The sequence below is a fragment of the Fundulus heteroclitus genome, chromosome 5, assembly GCF_011125445.2.
Source record: "Fundulus heteroclitus isolate FHET01 chromosome 5, MU-UCD_Fhet_4.1, whole genome shotgun sequence".
NCBI classification, from domain to species: Eukaryota; Metazoa; Chordata; class Actinopteri; order Cyprinodontiformes; family Fundulidae; genus Fundulus; species Fundulus heteroclitus.
Window position 1 is genome coordinate 23,795,267 of NC_046365.1, and position 21,323 is coordinate 23,816,589.

Sequence of the window (21,323 nt, forward strand, 5' to 3'; positions counted from 1 at the left end):
GCAATGCTGAACGATATTGATATACTGTTGTATCTTATTTTGGAAATATAAAGAAGATTGAAAATTTAAAAATGTATACACTTGAGTGTTTCTTTTGAGTGCATGTCAACTATTATTACCTTGCTATGTGGGAAAAATATTTTGTAACAGAAATCAAAACAAAAGATGAAGTGAGACTGCTCAGACCTTGGCAATGCAATCATACACAGATAGGGAGGAGTTCACATTAATATCCTTTTTATGTCTCGCTATACTTTAGTCGGACAAAGGCTAAAGAATAATTTTGAGATCATTGGATTGTTTTAAAGGAGAAGTCTGGGTCTTCCTCCGGTCAAGGTCTGGGTACAGACAGGTGGAATGTAGGTCAGCTCTTTTCGGAACATGGCCCCGTCCGACTGTTTTGGGTCTTTGTAGAAAGAAACAAAAATTTATCCCGCAGAACTAAAAGTCAGATCTACTGGTAACAGAAAACGATCAGCAACAACAGAGTCCCTGAAAAGACATCAGTGAAGAAGAATATTTCTTTATTGGACCATGAAATAATAAAAACATTGGCTACTGACTACTTAATTACTGAATGATTAGGATTCTACAGAAAACATCTGCATATGAAAGTTACAGAAGGGATTTGTAATTACTATTTAGCAAAACATTTTCGATAATTTTCTCATTATTATTATTATTATTGAAATATAATCAGAAGTGGATGGATGGATGGTTTACATTTAGCCACAAGGTGGTGCAACTGCTTCACCACACCACATCTCGTCGCAGCCAAAGTTTGGTGCAGTAAGTTCTCTTATTTAATGGAGTGGAGGACCAATAAAAGAAACATTTATATCGCGCTCCTGTCTGTTCGGATTTGACTGACTGATTAATTGGGCGTCTGCGCGGTCACCATGGTAACGGATTAACGACCAGCTCGCTCGTCCATATGGTAGCTTAAAAAAATAGTGTGTTTAAAAGAAGATAAACATAATTGTACGTTTTGGGGGTTTTTTTATCGGTTGAGGGAGCTTTTTTGTTTCTAGCTCGTTTGTTCAAATATCGCCGCTACATCAGCGCCGAGTCTCCCTGTGGGACGGCAGGGAGGAGGAGGAGAAGGAGGAGGAAGAGGAGAAGGAGGAGGAGGAGGGATACAGACGGCAGATGCCTTTGCAGCAAACGACCAGGGAGGATGTCTGTCAGTGCCTGGGTGCTGTTTCGGGACCATACGCGGACATGTCGAAGACAAACCTTGAGTCAGAGAAGGGCAACTCTTGTGTCGTTCAAATGAGATGGAGGGGACGGCCTGAACGAAGCGCCTTCTGAGAAAGAAGTGCAGCGGTCTTGATTCGGGGGACTTCCTGTCGGGATAAAACGCAAGCGACCGGGGACGATGGAAAGTGGAGTTTTCCTGGCCTCCTTGGATCAGTTCATGCTGAGCCCCCTTCTTACTTGGGTAAGAGACTCAGATCCCTCCGCACGCTCCGACAAGGAGGACACTCACATATGCTGAGAATTCATCTTTAATCTTCATTACATATACATTTGCAATACCGTACTTTAACTGTAATATGCAATTACCTGCCACTGCACTTTCATTTAAATAGCTTCTGTACAAACTTTTTTTGTTCATTTTATAGTAATAGCTACTTGTATATCATGCTCACAATTCTGCCTATAGTAATAGCCATATATATTCATAGTACATGCAAACTCTGTTATAATAACAATCATCTGTATATTATGCTATTGTACATATCTGTAAAACTCTACTCATAGTAATATCCACCTGTATATTATATTCGGTACATATCCAGCTGTAAATTTAGTTCACAATACTAGTTATCTATATATACATATCTGTACATATCTGTAAAACTCTATTTATAGTAATATCCACCTGTATATTGTATTCGGTAACTTACATATCCAGCTGTAAATTTAGTTCACAATACTAGTTATCTATATATTATACTCATAGGACAAATCTATCAGTAAAATTCTGTTTATAATAGTATCCATCTCTATATTTATTCAGTAAAAACCCATGTCCTGTACTTATGGAACCATTGTTTATCCTGCACTTGCTGCTATTGCACTTCTGGTTAGACCTAAACTGCATTTTGTTGCCCTGTACCTGTACCTGTGTAATAACAATAAAGTTGAATCTAATCTAATCTAAACATATTAGTTTGTAAAAACATGATCAGACATATTAGTTTGTGAAAACAATCTTGATAATAGTTCACTCTAACATTGAGAAATATCTTCATTTTGTTAAGAAATCCTACCTTAACATTCTGTGCAAAATTTAACTCAAATAGTGTTTGTGGACTCAGCTGTCCAGGGGATATTTGTATATTGCCTCCATTATAAATGAATAAATCGTCTCACAAGTATAATCAGGAGTGATTGAGAAAATTGATCATTAATTCAAGTTTACCTATAGCTTTACCTTGTTTGTTAGCAACGCTATAATGCCAGAATAAAACTCTCTAAGAAGCTCCTGAATACTTTGGGGTCCTTTCGATTAGTGCTCCGCCGGTATGCCTTGGGCGCAAATTAAGATTTATAGTTTGCCGTAAAAATATGGATCCATGTTTTATCCATTTCACTATCAAAATCTTTGTCAACTTCAATCCTCTCTAAGTCTAACAACTACACAAGATTTGTCAGATGCAGTGGTAGTCTAGGTGGATGTAGAGCAGGCCCAGGTTGATCTAGTTTAAAAATGCGTATAAAAGAATTCAAGGGCAAAACAAAATCATTTAATTCTATTAAACATTAACTGCATGGTCAGAAAATAAAACAAATAAAGGAAAATTAAAACAAAGAAATGGCTTTTGTGGAAGAATTCCAGATTGAGATACTCTAAATGTAAGATGTTAGCCTGATTTTTTTTTCTGAACTGTTGACTATGGAGATGTTTTGTTTTTCCAATTTCATTTATACAATGCAACGATCAGGCATAACATCAGGCCTACATGCCTTGGAGTCTGTCCATCATGGAGCACTGACGTTGATCTCAAACTTTAAAGGCCTGCTTGGGTTGGATGCCCTGGATGCCACTGAATCACTGGCATGTCATCGTTTGTAAGGCCGTTCTTGGTTTGTTTCCATCAAAACAGGCCCGCTTGACCAAGAATAAGGCTTTGAGCTACTATCCTGCTTCTCAAGGATTATTGTAAACTATCTGTTCCCAATGTCTGTACTGAACTAGGAAAACGACGTAGCTGCTCCCTCTGCATGGAATAATCTACAAAACTCCTTAAATCTTCTGCAGCGTGTTACCTTACACGTGTTTAAATCTCTGCTTAAAAACTTAGAAGCATCCACTGGTTTTAGGGGTGTTTGCTAAATTTATGACATCAAACTCATTTACACCTTTATGCTGCTTTCAGTTGTGTTTTTATAGCTATCTTCAATATTAAAAGTCAGATGTTTTACGAGTGAATTTTATTTATTTTTTTTGTGCTGTTGCTTGTCTTGGCCAGAATGCCAAGGCTGAGCTTGTAAAAGAGATCTTTGATCTCAACCAGTCCTTTCCTGGTTAAATGAAACAATAACTTTTCCCACTATCTGAGCTGCAACTGATCGCCTTTGTTATCGGACCCCATGAGCCAGCCTTTGCTCTTCACGTGCATCAATGAGCCTTGGAGTCCTGGGACCCTTCACCTCTATTCTTTCCTTGGACCTTCATGTTAGGTTGATCAGTGCAGACTGGGAATTCGCCACAAGAGCTGTACTTCTGGAGATGGTCTGACCCAGTTACCAAACTTGCTGAAATCTTTATGCTTACCCTTTTAACACATCTCTAGAAAAATATTTTGATTTGTTAATTGACCATGAGAATCCCATTAAATTTGTTTTTGATGGTTTCAGTATACAGTGATTAAAAGATTTGATTTAACATTTGAAGGAATGACCGTATTAACTTTGTAGAAGTGCAAAGAATAATCTTCACTGTTTATTGTGTTTACATAGTTACAATTTGATGTTACGCGTTTAATCTTCTCTTTGCATTTGAGTTTGGTTCATTCCCGAATACATCTCAGCAAATAATAATTAATTACCTCCAATTGCTTTTGAGCTCATCCAATAAACTTGGCGCCCTGTCTTAGATTCTACCAAATCTGCATTGAACCACTGTTATTGTTGCTGATGTTCTTTACAGGGAAATGGGGCCCCCCATCAATTTCTGCTTTAGGCCCCGTACAAGCTTAGGCCAGCCCTGCATCACCCACAAGCAGGTGTCATGATAAAGATAATCAACGGTCATATTGATATGCCTGATTGGTGTATAAACTGACAAATGTTGCCTATAGTATTTTAAGACAATAAAAAAGAACAATTAGCTAAATTATCTTCAAAATGTCACCAATTTTATTATGTACATTATAAGCTGCAAGTTGAAGTGAAACTCATTTATTTAAGCACCTTAACTATTAAACTAATGAAATATTCAATTAAATTTTTCAAAAAAAAGTTCTGAAATAGCTATAATGATTTATTGTGTCACATTATCATAAAGTTGTTGTTGTTTGTTTTTATAAATTCAGCCTGAGAGATTATAAAATCCCTTTAAAGCTCATGCATTTCTTTCTCTTGCATAGGTGAAGACGCTCATCCCAGCTGAAGAGGGCATCCACTTGGACTTTTCTGACCTACTGGATGGAGTCATTTTAAACAAGATAATGGCTAAAATGTGAGTCAGGGCTTCTCTATTTAGCTCTTGCAGCATCTAATGGATGTGAACAATTTCAGATTGCATTTCGAAACTGGTGGCTGTCTTGCTTGCTGTTAGATGAAGGACCCAAGTGCAGATGTTCCGGCAAGGCTCTTTTAATGAATAAAATAGAAAACTTACAGGTTGTATTACACACAGAGAACAGTGCAGCAAAGCAGCCGGGCTGACAGAGCAAAGAAGAAAAAGACATATAGGGTGGTCTTAACAGAGGAAACCAGCAATGAACAAAACCAGAGGGCTCATATGCAGAGGGAAGTGTGGAGAAAGGCATGGCAAAACAGTTGTGAGCAATCTGGTGAAGATGTGGAACAGCTGAGGCTGATGAAGGCAAATGAAGCTGAGGGGAGGGGAGTAATGATCATAGGAGCTGAATGGAGATAAAAAAAAATACCCTAGGAAAATCTAACGTAGATCATCTAAATGTACAAAGAACACAAGAATGAACTAAGAAGCTAATGCATTAGGTAAGGAACTCAACTGGTAACACTTAAGTTATGTTCACACAGCAAACAAATCCAACCCTAATCTCATTTTTCCCCATATGCAACCCATATCTGTCTTTTCATGGCAGTGTGAACGACCCAATTCTGATCTTTTTTTTACCTTCCTTCGTGTTGTTATAGTGTGATCTTATTATTGTCAGCTACCATTGCTCAACAACTGCAACTGTGTTTTTTTTTCAACAAAGCTTAATTGAACACTTCTAGTAACAATTACATCCACCATTACTTCCCAAATAGGTGTCCTGATATGTAACGTCTACTTTCACATGCTATAACTGCGCATGCGGGTCGCTTTGGGGTCTTGAAGTGTTCATTCAGACTGACGTCTGATGGCGGTCGCATTTAATTAGTACCATCCACAAACTCGGAACTGAGCATCCTGCAGTGCGAACATAGACAACAAGTAAACTGAGAAAACAGACGTGAAAGAAACACAAAACCTCAACACCTAAAGATCATAACAGTGGCAACCTAATAATGTGGGTGAACGTGATTGACCTGTCAGTGTTGGACATCTTTTTGGGGGGGTAGTAAATGTGTTTCAGCAGCTGTTAATGCAGCATCGGTCATTTTTATGCGTCCAGACATCAACAGTGCCGCTATTGTCCAGCTGCAGAAATAAAGAGGATCTTTGTTATCAGCCGCAGACTTTAAATGTAACTTCCTCATTACTTACAGGTTAGAGTTTCTCCGCAAATGTTAGAATTAGCATAAGAGCCATGCGCCGAGGCTGGCTGCAGAAAAAAAAACAAAGTGATCAGATCTGCCAAAGCATAAAACACATCATAGATGTTAAGATGCTACTTAAGGGATTATGATTTGCTCGCCTTCTGTTCTGCCAGCTTTGCCCCTCATCCTTCATTAAAAGCCCCGACTGACCGACGGTGTTTGTGTGTCCAGCCCTCACGTCTGGTCAAAGTGATGCTTCAAAGAGTAAACTCTGAATGCCCAGTCTGAATGTCAGGTGCCGCAAAGGATGAGGAGAAACTGATGAGATCACACGACACTTGTGGCTAATTTGCCAGCATTCACCCCCTTCATGGTCACATATCTTCAAATGCAAAAAAAAAAAAAAAAAAACAATGATGCAAGGAAGGGAGGAGGGGGAGGCGGTATAATCCCCTGGATTGGGAGACCCTTTTCGGATTAGGACCTGCTGTTTAGTGGCAGTGGGACACAGATGGGAGGCAAGAATCCAGATAGAGGACAAATAGTGTGGAAAGGAGGGCAAGCAGTCCTGTAATGAAAATATTGATCTGCAAGAAATCCCGGCCTGTAAACCGTACGGTTTTGGTCATTTGGGGGGTTCACGTTTTGGCAGCTCAACTGCAGGCCTTTCCCCCTAATGCAGCTGCGCACAGTTGATACACAGCAAGCGAAAAGTGTGAAGAGGGATGCCTCTCTTTGGCTCAAAACCACCCCAGTCGGGAGAGATGATGTCACGCGGGCTAAATTTAGGAATGAATGGCGACCTCGTTTGTGTTTTCATGGAAGATTCTGAGCCTAGACTTTTAACTGTTTGGAAACAGCAGACGTGTCAGTCAAAATGTCTGTTTCGTGCTCTCCTATTTTTCAGAAATCCCTCCACTGCACCTCAGGGGTCAAACAAAGTCTGCAGAGATCCAGGTCAGAGGATCCAGAACCTGAACGTTCTCGTCCAGCGAATCAGGAGTTATTATCTGGTGAGCTTTTGGACGTTTCACTTCTATCCTATCGCTATTACAAACCCTGCAAAACATGTAATCTCGTAAATCTCTTCCTGAATCAGATGCTTACATGTTTCGTGTGTCTATTCCAAACTGTGCCTTGGCGTGCACACTTTGTGGACGTGTGGCCTAAATGTCGGTCATGTTAGCAGATGTGTAATCGGCCCAGAAGTGAGGTTACCACACAGCGGCAGCAGCAACAAAAGCAGCATGTGGAGCCACAGACAGAAATAGAGCTCTGTAGTGACTCACAACATCAAACGATTGCAGTGAAGCTGAATTATTGAGCTCTCTGTCTGTCAGAGAAATTAAGCAGAGTCTGAACTGAGATTGACTTTTTTTAAGATCGCCGAAGAATTGTTTCTACTGAGGACAGCTTACTGTGGATCTCAAAAGTGTACACACCCTTATTACATGTGACTGTGATTAATCGGGTTTTTTTTTGTCTTTCATGTGACATACTACATCCTGTATCATTACACTGAACTAACTTAGAATATGACAAACAAAATAGTACAGTAACTTTGCTGCATATCTGTGCACATGCTTAGAATAATACCTCGCCGAAGCACTTTTTGATTCAGTTTCTGTCTTCTTGGGTCTGCGTCCCACCACTTGGCTTTGTAATATTTGCCCACTCTGCTTCTCCAAAGCTCTCCAAATTTACCAAATTGCGAGGACATCTCTTGTCCACAGCTTTCTTAAGATATCGCTTCCCACAATTTCTTCAAAGTTCTGGTGTCTGACCTGACTCGGCTAGTCTCAAACTTTAATTTACACCCGGTGAAGCCATTTCTTTATTTGGATGTACGCTTGGAATAACTGTGATGCTGAAGAATCAAATCCTTTTTTCACCCTCAGCTCTTTATCAAACGCCTGGATTTTCTGGGTCAAAATGGATTGTTCTTTGGAACTGTTTATATTTTCATCCACCTTGAGATGAAAAACAATAAATCAGTCTGAAAGAAAATTAGCCCCGCACCATGATGCTGCCACCAGGCAGGTTTTACTGTGGTATGATATTTTGCAAAAGGATGCAAATGAGCATGACAAAAACAAATAAATAACACCTTCAAGGACAACTGGACTTTATTCCACGTCCATCTCATTCACTGTAACTGATCTCAAATCTGAACTTAAGAAGTCTAAAAGCTACAATTGATTCAAAGTGGCTTCAGTCCCCATCTTTTCCTCTGTTTTCTCTTTTCTGCAGGATAATCTGAGGCAATTAATCCTGGTTCCTTTGCCAGACGTGCTGCTGCTTGGCAAGAATCCCTATTGTGGTAGGTTTCTTAAAGACGCCTCACAGAATGTCTCAGCTCCACGCTCTGTTGGATCGGCTCTCAGTATGCTTAGCTTGTTTGCTGTTTGTTTGTTCAGCACAGAGACGTTCCAGAAAAATTGTGATTTGAGCAATAAGGTTTAGACAAATCCGCACAATAAAATTGTTTGTAACTGTTGTATGTTTTTTTTTTTTTGTTTCTGTTAAAAGATTGGAAATCAAAACATGATGTCCTTGCTGTGCACGGTAATTAAAACCATTCCGGTTGCAGAAAAACCGTGAAACTGCAGCAGAGTCAATATTTTCTCTTCCTGAACTGTTTTATTCAATTGCACAATCAATCTAATAAGTGCACTGGCTTGTGACGGCAAGACCCTGGCAAATATTGACCTAAATTCACCAGCCGGATCTCCACTCGGACGAACTTCATGGTGGAAATCCCCCTTACATGATATGCAGAGGATCCAGCTCAGATAATTGCCTTTTTTTTCTCCACTCTCTGTAGAACAAAGTCTGGAAGAAATGAAGAAACTTCTGCTGTTACTGTTAGGATGTGCAGTTCAGGTAAGTGTGCCAGCAATGGACCATTAGTAACACACATGCACACACCGCCTTCGCTGTGCTTTTTTTTTTTTTTCTTTTACTCTGTTTACCTCCTATTTTAGCTGTAGATGTCCAGTTAATTGTAGCTCTTAGAAAAGTTGGACAAAACCCCCAAGGATTGACATACTTTATTTCTTATTATGAATAGAAACAATCAGTGATGAAGCTTGTTCCAGTGAAACTAAAAGAGTCGGGGTTTACTTAGTTTATTATTATTACAATCAAATAAAAGAAGCTAGCTTTAGAAAAGTTGGATAAAATAACCTTAGATCAGAAACTCTGAAGGATTTATCTATTTTATTTCTTATTATTAATAGAAACAATTAAGTACTGTGATTTTATGCTTTCTGCATGTTTTGTTAATGTATTAATAGAGACAATTAAGCTATGAATGTTAGTGATGAAGCTTGTTCCAGTGAAACTAAAAAAGTCTAGTCAAAGATTTACTTTGCTTACTTCTACGTAAATGTAATGCTTTTCTTTATATGTATTATTTCCCTCTGTAATGTTTTTCTGTTCATTTAGAACACTTTGAATCGTCTTGTTCCTCAAAAGTGCCGTCTATGTAAACCTGCCTTGCCTTTCTTGTGTCCTGTGCGGCACGATAACGTGCTTTTATGGACTTTGTGTTTATTTATTGTGATTGTAGTGCGAGAAAAAGGAGGAGTACATCGAGAAGATCCAGACGCTTGACTTTGATACAAAAGCTGCAATAGCTGCACACATTCAGGAGGTATCAGATGTTCAGCTCTCGCTGTACGGTGTCCATTTCTCCCGATTCTGACCGACTGTTTCCCTCATCATGACTAAAAGCTGACCCACAGTCAGGAGAATGTGCTGGATCTGCAGTGGCTGGAGTCCAGCGACGTCCAGCCAGAGGAGATGGAGACTGTTATGAGGAACATGGCCACACACCTTCAACACGTCTTGGACCAAAGGGACGTCCATATGGAGGTACAGCGTTCACTCCATGCTTTTCCGTACATTTTACAATCACAGGTACACAGAAAAAACAGTTAATGATCAGGCAATTCCCAGCTCTGAATGGCCAAAACTTGATCTTTGTCTCATCACTGAACACAACATATGTAAACACTAACAATCTTTGATATGGAAGCTGTTGTTGACCAAAGAAGACCCATAATTGGTTTAATTCAGTAGCCGTGAATTATTTATAATGAAGTCAGGAAACAGAGAAGGTGAAACTGTTTTAAAAGAAAATGTATTTTCCATGTGGGGATGTCGGCCATCCCTTCATGCTGCTCCAACACTGAGTTAGACTTTTGCTCCTTTGCCCTTTTAAACTTGTTTGCCCTTTGTTTCATTCCTGGCATAAAAAGGATATAAAAAGGAGCTGTCTTCTACAATGTGTACCCGCCTGGGGGAGGTTTCATCAAAACGATGAAGAACTTTATTGTGCCTTTGCTGAAATCAAACAGTCCTGATTTAGAAAAGTTGTCAGCCTTTTTTTTTTTTTTCAAGAAAATTGTAGATGACTTAAATACAGCTACATCTGTCTGCAAATGTTTTTTGCTAGATTTGCTTAAATAGCTATCGAACTTTAATTGAATTTTTGAATTCCTGGTTCTAAACTTGTTTAAACACTTTGTTTGAATGTGTTTGGTTGTTTGAAACTTATTTGCTTTGCTGCTGTCTCGGCCCGGACGCTCATGGAAAAGAGATTTCAATCTCCATTAGGCTTTCCTGGTAAAATAAAGGTTAAATTGAAAAAGATTGAATTAAATAATGTTAGCACTAGTAAACAAAGATTAAAAAAAAATCCCACACAAAATTTCAGTTTCTTATAGTTTTGTGGTTTTGAAGTACCAGAAGCCTTTTTCACAGATGCACAGTGAACTGTGGCCTAATAACACGTTTTCTGAATGCTGCTAATAAAAAGTCTTTAAGAGCTATCAGAATTGGCTCAAATCAACACTGGCAAGTCAAATTTTTACAAAAAGCAGGGATCAGAAATTGGCCACAATTCTCTATTGACTGCATCTCTATCAGTTTCTACTCTAATGACAAAGTGAGCATGAAAAACGGCAAATTCTTTATGAATGTCTTCATATATCTGAAGAACACAGATGTCCCTGAAAAAAAGCTGTGATAGAGCTGGAGTTGATTTGCAACATCCTGCATGTTCTTCTATTCATGCCTGCAGACTATTGTGGAGCTAATGCAGGAAAAGGAAGGAACGGTCAGCTTGCTCTGCAGCCCGTCCAGCCCGCAGTCCGCCAGCTACGCAGTCCCCGGCGTCCAGCAGCAGCCGCAGCAGCCGCAGACAGGGACCCAGCAACACCTGGCAGTGGAGCTGGCTGACTCCAAGGCAAAGATCCGACGACTTAGACAAGAACTGTAAGTACACCAAAGATGAAGAAAATAAAGAATTCTGTGACATAAACGCACTTACAATTATCAGCATATGGTTGTGGGTTATAGGAGTTACTTTTACCTTTAGAGTGATTTACTAATTAACAATGGAAATCACTTTAAATAATGTATTCCTAATTTCAGAACATAAGAACACTTAATTTTTGCATCAGTGGCAGGTATATATTGCTAAAATGCTGAACTTTGCGCATTAGGTGGGAACCATTCATGCCGCTCACCCGGGTATCTGCCTGTCTCCCCAGATTACAGATAGGAGAGGAAAAAGACAGACACACCCCCTCCTTTCATTTTCCAAGGAGGCTGACGGCCTGTAACAGCAGCGCTGTCATCAGTGACTTTTCAGACCCTTGCTCCACCGATTTATTCGTTTTCATGTGTTATTGGCAACTTGAGGGAGCGACTTAAGAAGCTTCATGACGGCCTGCAGACGGAGCAAAGAAATTAGAACTCCACTCCATCTGCACTTTGCAAAAATGTATCAAATGCAGTGCAGGGAGATACACGCAGCAAGTTATAGACCACGTAAAATGGAGCGAGAAAGTAAAAGAAAATGAAGAACGGGGAGCAGAGAGGGAGAGACTTAAGTAGAAACAAGCACTGGCCACTGATGCAGCAAAGTACAATAAACTGGAGTTTTATTTTCCATAAAGGAGCAGGAAATATAAACTCTATAGGCGAACGGTGAAATGGCCAGCAGCCTGTCCTGCACAATAGTTTAATAAGGAGGTTAGCCTCACCAAGGGTCAAACCTGACTCAGTTAAAAAAAGTTTTATTTTATTTTCTTTTTTTTTTTCATAAAAAAGACAATTAAAAAATTAATTAATTAATAAACAAGGTTTTAAAGTAATGGAAATTTTTAAATATGGTTAACGAAGAGCCAATGGAAAAGAACTTTAATGCTAAAATCTCCTCGAACTCAGATTTAGTGAATATAGCCGATGCATTACATAGTCAATTAGCAATTAAAAAAATTAAGTGGGTTTGAACACATTTTTTACAAGGAGGCAGTGTCAAGTCAGTGAGTGGCAGTAGTGCTGCAGTAGCTCCTGCAGGTATGGAGGTTTGAACAGCAGCAATAGGGAGCCAGAGCAGGAACCTACAGGTACCTAAGAGCACAAAACACACCTGCAGGTTCTAAGGTTGTGCCGGTGACGGCGTGGCCTGAGATGGTATGAAATTCCCAGCCTGAGTTATTGTCCCAGTCCTCCCCTGGAGGGACCCTTTCTCTAAACTCTGCTTTTAGCGGTATTTAGCTTATTTTGGCCTGCTGCTCAAATATAAAACTTTGAAACATTAGCAAAGTCAATTACAACCTTAATAAAACCAAGATACTGCTGACTTTTGAATATGCAAACCGCAGACAAATAATAAATATTTCAATCGCTACAACGCAAGCGGCATCTCTTATCATCACGTTTGAATCAAACAGATCTATTTTTCTCCCCATTATTTGTTGCATCTCCGGCCATATCGCTGAAGTTCTTCATGGTTTGACTTTATCTTGCTTTAGAAAAGAGGAATGGGAACTTCTTCTCACTTTCTTGGGCGGGCGATTACTGAACAGTAAGAGCTCTTCTCTTTTGGTGTTGCTGGTGGAGAGTGAATTAGTGGCGATGGATAAGAGATGCCCTGCAGAGTTTGGCCCACATTGCTGTCTGCTTGGCAGGTTTCATTGCAGTGCACTATGACTGACCCACATTTGCTCTGCGTTTCAGTGGATACAACACACACACACACACACACACACACACACACACACACACACACACACACACACACACACAATCACGCATTAACCCTGATCCAATCCAGGTCTCAGTTCTACCATTTCTCTCCATCCAGTTGTCTCTTACGTATTATCCTCTCTTGTTAGTGGGATAATTCATCCAGATTCACGTCCAGCTGCCTCTGAGCAAACGCCAAATCAAACAGAGAAATTAGGCACAGATTTACTTTGTCCTTTTTAATGGCCTGCTTGTGGAGGGTTCTACTTCTACATTTAGAAATATTTATTAGTGTGTTTAACTTACTCTATACACAGGGGTAGAAATTTCTTTTTGTTTTTGTTTTTTTGGGGGGGGGTTTAGGGATGGGGCAAAGGTCAAGTGAAATATAATGTAAAATGTACAGATGGAGCCTTTCCAGAGCTGTATACAACATACTGAATAATTGGTAATTGACATGGTTTAAATTGTGTGGCCTAAATGTATTTAATAATCATACTTAGACTTAGACTTAGGCAACTTTATTTGTCATCCTGCATGCACAGAGTGCGTACAGAACAAAATTTTGTTTGCATACAGCTTTGAAAATCACGGTAAAATGCAGTAAATTTCAGTAAATTACTAATAGCAACATGTATTATCACCAGAAGGGAATTATTACCATCTCAATCAAAACTGGCAAGTTATCCATCTAGAATAGATATATTGGGTGTTGGGTGGCTGGTGCCTATCAACAGCAGTCATTGGACAAGAGGGGGGTGGGGGGGGGGCGGGGTACACCCGGGATAGGTCACTAGTCCACCACAGGGCTGGAGTAATTCAGCCATAGTTAGACATAGTTTCCATATTTTGTGTTTGTTTTTCCCTCTCGTTCTTTCTCCGTCTGCTGTCGCTTACCGGTACTCTGCTCTCAGCCTCCGTTCGCTCTTACATATTCGCAATGCTCGGCCCCCACCCTCCCGCATTTGAAACGGTAGTCTTCTGTGAAAAACATTGATACGTTTCACTCTGTGGAGACGTGGAAGTAGAAAAAAAAAAGTGATATCTTTTTTGTTTTAAGTAGCTGCTTACTGGAGGTCAGCTATTTGTGCTGAACAGACAGCTTCTCCCGTTCCTCAGATGGTACTGCTGTATCTGTTAGCTGTGGGTGCAGCGGACTGAATCGTTGTACCAACAATGTAGGGATGGGGGGGGAGATATAAACTCCTACATTTCCTTTCCTAAGTGAATGGCAGGTTTCCTTATATGCAATGTTTTATATTGATGAAATATATAGGTTCTATATTAATTGGCGAGGTCATGCTTTCACCCACCCCCTATTTTGGACTGTGTACAGTACCACAATATCCATGTATTTGGGAAAGATTAGTATCAAGATTAACTATCTGTTGGTGCAATTAAAGAATTATGCATATTAGTCTCGTTAGCCACCAGAGGTTGATACAAATGGAGACTTTGTAATTTCAATTAGGTCAGAACTACTGACTAAATCTTAACTATGGAAATGTTAGGCACAGCACAAAGTATTGGTCTTTATTTACTGCACTTTTTGCATTGTCTTGAATTTTATATTAAATAAAACTACATGTATCCAATAATTTTTACTGAAAAACAGACTGATGAACCAAACTGTCCTTTTAATTAATTTATCAAACTTGGGTAAATACAGGAAGCATTTTCAAAGAAAGCGTGACCCTAATCTTGTTCTTGTTGCTATGAAATGACAAAAAAATATCTATCTATCTAACATTTCTCTGATTAGGGTAAATGTGTAAAACCCTTCTACAGCTTCAGATCTGAGATTAGACAATGCTGCAGACTAGCTTATTTACTGTCTTTGATAAATTAATATATTGCATGTTTAGTTAATTATTGAACAGGTAAATAAATTAACAATTATTTGTGATTATATGATTTTTTTGGTGGGGGTCCACAAGTACTGTTGACATAATGATTTTGGCCCATGTTACAAAAGATTTGGACGCCACTAACCCACCGTCCGTTTTGAATGGCCCTGCGGCACTGACACTACACACCTCACTCTTTCCCCGCTGCACGCTGAACCACAGAGAGGAGAAGAGCGAACAGATGCTCGACTGCAGACATGAGCTGGAAAACACGGAGGCCGAACTGAAGAGGATCCAGCAGGAGGTATGAAGTCAGTGAAGACCAAAGAACTGCCGCTTGCACAGATCCATGCAATTACCGTCGTACCCTGCAGCTAAATAAGCGCTAATTAGAACCACGAAGCAGTCACTCAGAGATACAACCAGACCTATAAATCTGTTTCCAATGCCCTTTACAGAGGCTAAATATTTTATTTAATGGTTAGTTCTCCACAGCCAGTAAATTGTGCTTAGTCTGATCATGCATTTGCACAATCAATGGTACCAATAATAGAGATGCAAGTCAAGCTGTTTCCTTACAGCTTGGTTAAGTTACTTAAATACTCATCATCCGAGAACATCAACTTGCAGCTTATAAAATCAGCAAATGCAATTTTATGGAGTTCCAGTGATAGGTCAGACATGTAAAATCAAAAGCTTCCCCCCTGCAGCGTCAGGAAGTCATTTTTTTTTTTATTTAAACCACTTCACTGCTAGAAAACAATAAGCCAAATGCGGCCTTTTCATGCAATGCATTACATTTTTATACATAATTGTGCCTATAATTATTACTGAAAATATACATGTTTTGGAACTGAATTTTCGACTGCAATGCAAATTGTAGTTGACAATAAAATTGATTGATTAATTGATTTTGCTCGCGTTGATAAAGTGAGAAGTTATCATCAGTAAATATAAAGAGGATATATGGATGGAGCCTTTGTAACAACCTGTTGCAAGTTTGCGTTTATGTGTCACAGCAAATAACTTTATCTACTTATCTTTATTTATTCCGACAGCCACACGTTGTGGGCTCCAATTCCCTTCAAAATGTTGGTTGTACCTCAACAACAATATCAAAACTATCAGACTGATGTAAAAACAGCCGATCAAATGTTGCCAAAAAACCTGTCAGGCAAAAGCTCTTTCCATATTATTATATTGTAAAATCTATAAACTTTTTTTTAGAATTCTATTCTGTGCAAGTATTGTCAAATTGGTAGAAAATAAAAAGGTGGATTTATTTTAAATGTTAAAACGTGCTTCGGAAGAAAAAATCATGTGTGTGGCCAACCAGAACTCCCAGCTGCAGGTGGACGCGCGCGCTGCCCGCACCTACCGGGACGAGCTTGACGCCCTGAGAGAGCGCGCCATCAAGGCGGACAAGCTGGAGAGCGAAGTCGGACGCTACAAGGAGCAGCTGCACAAGATGGAGTTCTACAAAGCCAAAGTGGAGGTGGAAGCAGATCCAAACAATTGCCTACACTTTAGTTGTACTTACACCCACTTAAAGCATAATACCTGTTGCTCTGATGCCACAAATGCATGAATATGGTTTTATTGTTTTGAGAAAAAACTAAATATTAAATGTCAGGTCAAAAAAAAATATATATATATTGCATAGCTCGATTGTGTGAATCTCTCGTGCATTTCACAGGAGCTAAAGGAGGACAACAGGGTCCTCCAAGAGACCAAGGAGGTGTTGGAGGATCAGCTGGAAGGCTGGAGGTCCCGAACAGACAAGATCCACCAGCTGGAGAAGCAGAACCTGCTGCTGAAGGCCCGCGTCCACGACATGGAACAGGTCAGACGTGTTTTACGTTGAATAAGCTAGCATCTTAGTTTTCTCTGCTGAGGGGGATATGGGTAATCTTATTAAAACCTCATGTTCTAACCTTAAATGTTCTGCACTGCTTTTGGAAGATGTGCGGTCACGATTTATGTTGTCGTGTAGTTACTCTGTTCAGGGACAAAACAAAAGCAAAGGCTTTGGCTTCTAATTTGAGAAAGAGGAGGAAGCGTGGTTCAAATATCTGAAATCACATGACGCCCCTGTTAAGATAAATCTCTCTCCTTTCCTCACATGTTTGCACGCGCCGTTTGACTTTAGGAGAAGGAGGCAGATACGGAGCGGATGAAGGAGCTTCAGGAGGAGAACCTGGCTTTGTGCGTGGCACAGAGGAGGAGCATGGAGGAGTCCCAACACCTGGGCTGGGAGCTGGAGCAACTCTCCAAGACTACAGAAAACTCTCACGGTGAGATTAATGCAACTCTACGGCGATGGGTGTCACAGGGAGCGGCTGTTGTTATGAGACCGGGCCTGTGTGGATACGTTCGACTGAGTCCCTCAGATGTGGTTAATTTATTAGTAACCTTGGAACCCAGTCATAGATCTTCTTTCACAAGCCATTCATTCAAACATATATTTGTTTTTCAATGCATACAACACAAGTACTGAGAACTCTACTATTTATCCAGGCCATAGGCTGGTGCTAGTTCTCAGCAATCAAAGGACATGACAATTTTAAACGTGTGAGTAGGAGGCAGCTGGACCTCTTCTCTGGTTTCTTGAGGACGTTTCAGCTCTCATCCAAAAGGCTTCTTGAATAAAGAACTGAGTACGAGGTGAAACATCTCAAGAAACAAAAGAAGTCCAGTTATGTTCTGCTTAAGCACCCAGGATTTAACTAGGCCATCAGCTTCCAAGCTAAAATGAATCAACTTTAACATTAACAGCAGCAAAGTCAGTTTCATTATTAAGAATTGCTACATTTTCACGTTTAAAGTCTGACTCAAAGTCAGTTTTTGAAAACTCACTTTTACTAAAAAAAAAAAAGTTTGACTTAACATAGTTCTTTATATTTTATCTTTAATCAGATCAGAAATATCAGAAAGAGGCCTTCCAGGTCATTGACTAAAATATAGATCTAGTGCTGTTGATTTACTTTGGGATAAAGGAAATTACCATATAAGCCCTTGTCATAACAGCTTTAAATTCAATTTAATCAATTTAAATAATGCATTTCTTAAATATTTCCATTATATTATAGAATTTTAAAAAAATCTGAATGTCTTTCTTGGTTCCCAGATAACTGAATAATAACTGTTTTACTGTACATCTATGAATTGCTAATTTCTTTAATTTGTTTACACATCTGGCCCAATTTCAGTTCATGTGTGTAAGCAGTATTACAGAAAAGAAATCCTTTTATCACCTACAGACATGTGAAATGAAAGGCTATCAATATTTCTTATCTTTTTACTGCCAAAAGTTAAAAGCTGCAGTGTGTGTGTGTGTTCAAAGGGCCGCAGACCCTGAGCGAGGAGGTCAGCGAGAGAACCCGGAGTCAAATTCTAAAGCTGGAAAAGGAAAACCAACGACTCCTGAGGACCATCGAGGAGCTGAGAGCCGCAGTTCATAACGTCGGCACAGAAACCAAACACAGCTGCCATGTGGTGTGCGACACCCACCAGTTTACCTCCTCCGCAGAGCAATCCTCGCTCCTGGAGAACCACTCGGATGCACAAACGCTGCTGATCCCAAACGGAGGTTCAAACTGCCAGCAGGAAGTCGTCAAAGAGGAGCGAGAAGGAGTCCAGACTCAGCTCTTTCTCGCAGATCGTCCGGACCGTGACGCGCAGGAGAACCGACGCCTCCGGGATCAAGGCAATGAAGCTATGTCGGATCTGGAAATCTTAGAGAACAATCAAAACCGGCTCCGTTGTTTTGTTGGGCCATGCGATCCGGCCCCTGGACCACAAAGAAAAAGCCAGTGCCGTGATAGCGCTTCCACGGGTCTGCCAACACGTTCCTCTTATGCAAGCAGGCACACACAGCGACTGGAGGTTAAATGCAGGGGTCTGGACACGCTGAATCAGCAACTGCAGACTTCTCTTTACAACACCGGTAGGTTTGGTAACATCACTTTATGTAGTCATATAATAAATCAAAACAGAATTTTTTACAGTTGTTTTTTATTTATTTATTTATTTATTTTTACCTCACGCTGTCTTTCGAGAGCGTAAAGCTCAGCGTTTGGAGGCTGAGGTTCAGGAGCTGGAAGCAGAGAACCAGGCGCTGCAGGCGTCCCTCGAAGAACTTCGGATCTCAGCCAGGCGCCTGGAGCAGCTGGAAACGGAGAAACAGAACCTGGAGCATGAAACCACCACGCTGGAGAGAGACAAACGGCAGCTGGAGAAAGAAAACCGAAGGCTCCGACAGCAGGTAGAAGCCATGGTTCCAGTTCGGTAAACTAACATAACGTTTGTTAAACCGAGGCTAAATAAGGTACAAAAACACGCTTTCCTCCTCCACGAATGGCTGCTGTTTGCCTCTTTTCCAGAACGAAATTCAGGAAGCCAGCTTAGACAGCCGCAATGTCTGCCTGGTGAGCTTGGAAAGAGAAATGCGTCTGCTGGTGAAGGAGGCGGAGGGGTTAAGAGAAACCTCAGAGAGGGTCAAAAGCTTGGAGGGAGAAAACAGAGAGCTGACCAAACAAGCAGCGATTGACCAGAAGACCCTGGCGACCCTCAGAGAGGTGAGGGCGAGCTGACTCTGTCACACACCACAAGAAATAAAAACGGCAAGAAATCAAAGCAGCGACAAATCTGGATGCCAACATTTAATTACTGGGACTTGTATTTCTAAGCTTTAAGTCTTTCCACACATTACTACCTTAAACTTCACTGCATTGTGTTGGGATTTTATTTGCTAAACCAACACATTAATACCAAGAAGTGGCATGATTTTAAAATCATGCCATTTTGAAGCACATGAATTAAAAGTTTTAAAAAAGAGAGATCTGTGACTTTAATAAAACAAAACAAATACAAATTTTTGGCTCCTTTTTGGCCTATTCACAGGAGGAAATACTGTCAAACAGCCTGGTAGCTGTCGAACAAGCTAATATAAGACTGACAAATAACACATCGCAGCTGTTTTAGGTTGAAAACATAACACTGAAGTTAGCCTCTGAGGCATAGCTTTCAATTCCACGGTTAAAAAAGGTGAAACAACTCTGACAGGAGCCACGAACAATACGCTAACTTCCGCTGTTACTAAACTTTTTTTTACCTCAACTGTTTCTTGAAGGACATCTTCAAAAGGTTGGTAAACACTGTCAAGTTTGTTTAAATTAGAAAAAACTCACTTTTTTATTTTTTTACCTACTTCAGTTTGATCAGCAGATCTGCAATTGGTTCAGATTTCCTTTTCAGTGCATTTGATTGACAGCAGTAAAAGCTCCAGCAGAACGAGGATCAACAGGGCACAGGGGGCAGGACTGTCCATATTTCCTGAATTCTTGTTTTATACACAGAGCGTAAAAAAAAGGGGTGCCAGTCAGGGCTGTGCATTATTGCTATTATTTATTTTATTCAGATTTTTGGTTTTTGCCCCTTCCTTCAGTAGTTGGCGTCCCAGGCAACTGCCTGTGGGGCCTATGTCACCATCCAGCCCAGTCCCAAGCTTTGAACATCTGACAGAACACTGTTCAACGCATTTTCACATGAAAATTTCCGGTGCATGAACTGCAAGCCTACCATCTAATGCGGTGGCATCAAACTCCGGTCCTGCAACTTTTAAATGCGTCTCTGCTTCGACACACCTCCCTCCAATATGACTTCATTAGCAGAGCTCCGCAGAGCTCGGCTGCATGCTAGTGAGCTAGTTTAGCCGTTTGATTCACGTGTGTAGGGCAAGGGGACGCATCTAAAAGTTGCAGCTCACCGGAGGATTTGAGTCTGAGAGCGCTGATCTAAAGGCCGTCGACCTAAAAAGACAGGCAGATAACGGGGAGCGGTAATCAAAGGAGCAAGGCAAGACAGGAGCTGCAGAGAGCCGCAGCTTAGGAAACACAACCTGTTGACGCGACAGCTAAATGTGGCGAGAAGAAAAGCCTTTGTGGATGAGAAAAAGCCATAAACAGTTCTGTCTCCAGCCAACAAATGGGCTTGTGAGGGACACAGCAAACATGTAATAGAAGCTCTGTTCACATGATACTGAAACAGGATTCCCTATGTGTGATGATGTATAAACTAACATCAGTCTGCGACATGGTGGTGGCAGCATCGTGTTGTGGGGATGCTTTTACTGAATGGGGAAAGGAAAACTGAAGATAAATGTAGCTGAAGTCATTTCATGCCTGGAAGTCAACCTGCCAGAAAGCTGCAAAAGACTTGAGACTGAACGGGAGGTTCATCTTCCAGTTGGACCAGCGCCCGTAAACATCGACCAGAGCTACGGTGGAATGGCTTAGTTCGAAGCACATTCATGCCTTTGGATAGACCAGCCAAAGCCCTTGACTAAATCCAACTGAGAATCAGTGGTAAGACTTGAAGACGGATGTTTTCTGTCGTACCCAGCTCTCTTAGCTTGCGCTATTTTGAAAAGAAGAGTGGGTAAAAATCCCATCTGCAGCGCCTACAGCTGCTATCAACGCAGCAGCAGATGGCTCTACAAAGTATTTACTGAGGAGGGCTGAATACAAATGC

At 40.5% G+C, this 21,323-nt stretch overlaps 1 protein-coding gene across 4 annotated transcripts in view; it reads left to right on the forward strand.

Moving 5' to 3' along the window:
- The first annotated feature begins 1,125 nt into the window (after positions 1-1,125).
- The window catches only part of LOC105917945 (girdin), a 38,959-nt gene continuing 18,761 nt past the window's right edge, over positions 1,126-21,323 (forward strand). For 3 of the 4 annotated variants that reach the window (XM_036137243.1, XM_036137244.1, XM_036137246.1), the window contains exons 1-15: positions 1,126-1,441; positions 4,599-4,690; positions 6,812-6,917; positions 8,155-8,224; positions 8,729-8,787; positions 9,476-9,559; positions 9,640-9,780; positions 10,991-11,184; positions 15,015-15,096; positions 16,129-16,287; positions 16,489-16,635; positions 16,942-17,086; positions 18,136-18,738; positions 18,851-19,056; positions 19,175-19,369. In XM_036137243.1, coding sequence (XP_035993136.1) covers positions 1,379-1,441; positions 4,599-4,690; positions 6,812-6,917; positions 8,155-8,224; positions 8,729-8,787; positions 9,476-9,559; positions 9,640-9,780; positions 10,991-11,184; positions 15,015-15,096; positions 16,129-16,287; positions 16,489-16,635; positions 16,942-17,086; positions 18,136-18,738; positions 18,851-19,056; positions 19,175-19,369 — 2,346 coding nt within the window. In that variant the 5' untranslated portion in view covers positions 1,126-1,378. The remainder of the gene's footprint in view (positions 1,442-4,598; positions 4,691-6,811; positions 6,918-8,154; positions 8,225-8,728; positions 8,788-9,475; positions 9,560-9,639; positions 9,781-10,990; positions 11,185-15,014; positions 15,097-16,128; positions 16,288-16,488; positions 16,636-16,941; positions 17,087-18,135; positions 18,739-18,850; positions 19,057-19,174; positions 19,370-21,323) is intronic. The other variant, XM_036137245.1, reaches the window with a different exon arrangement.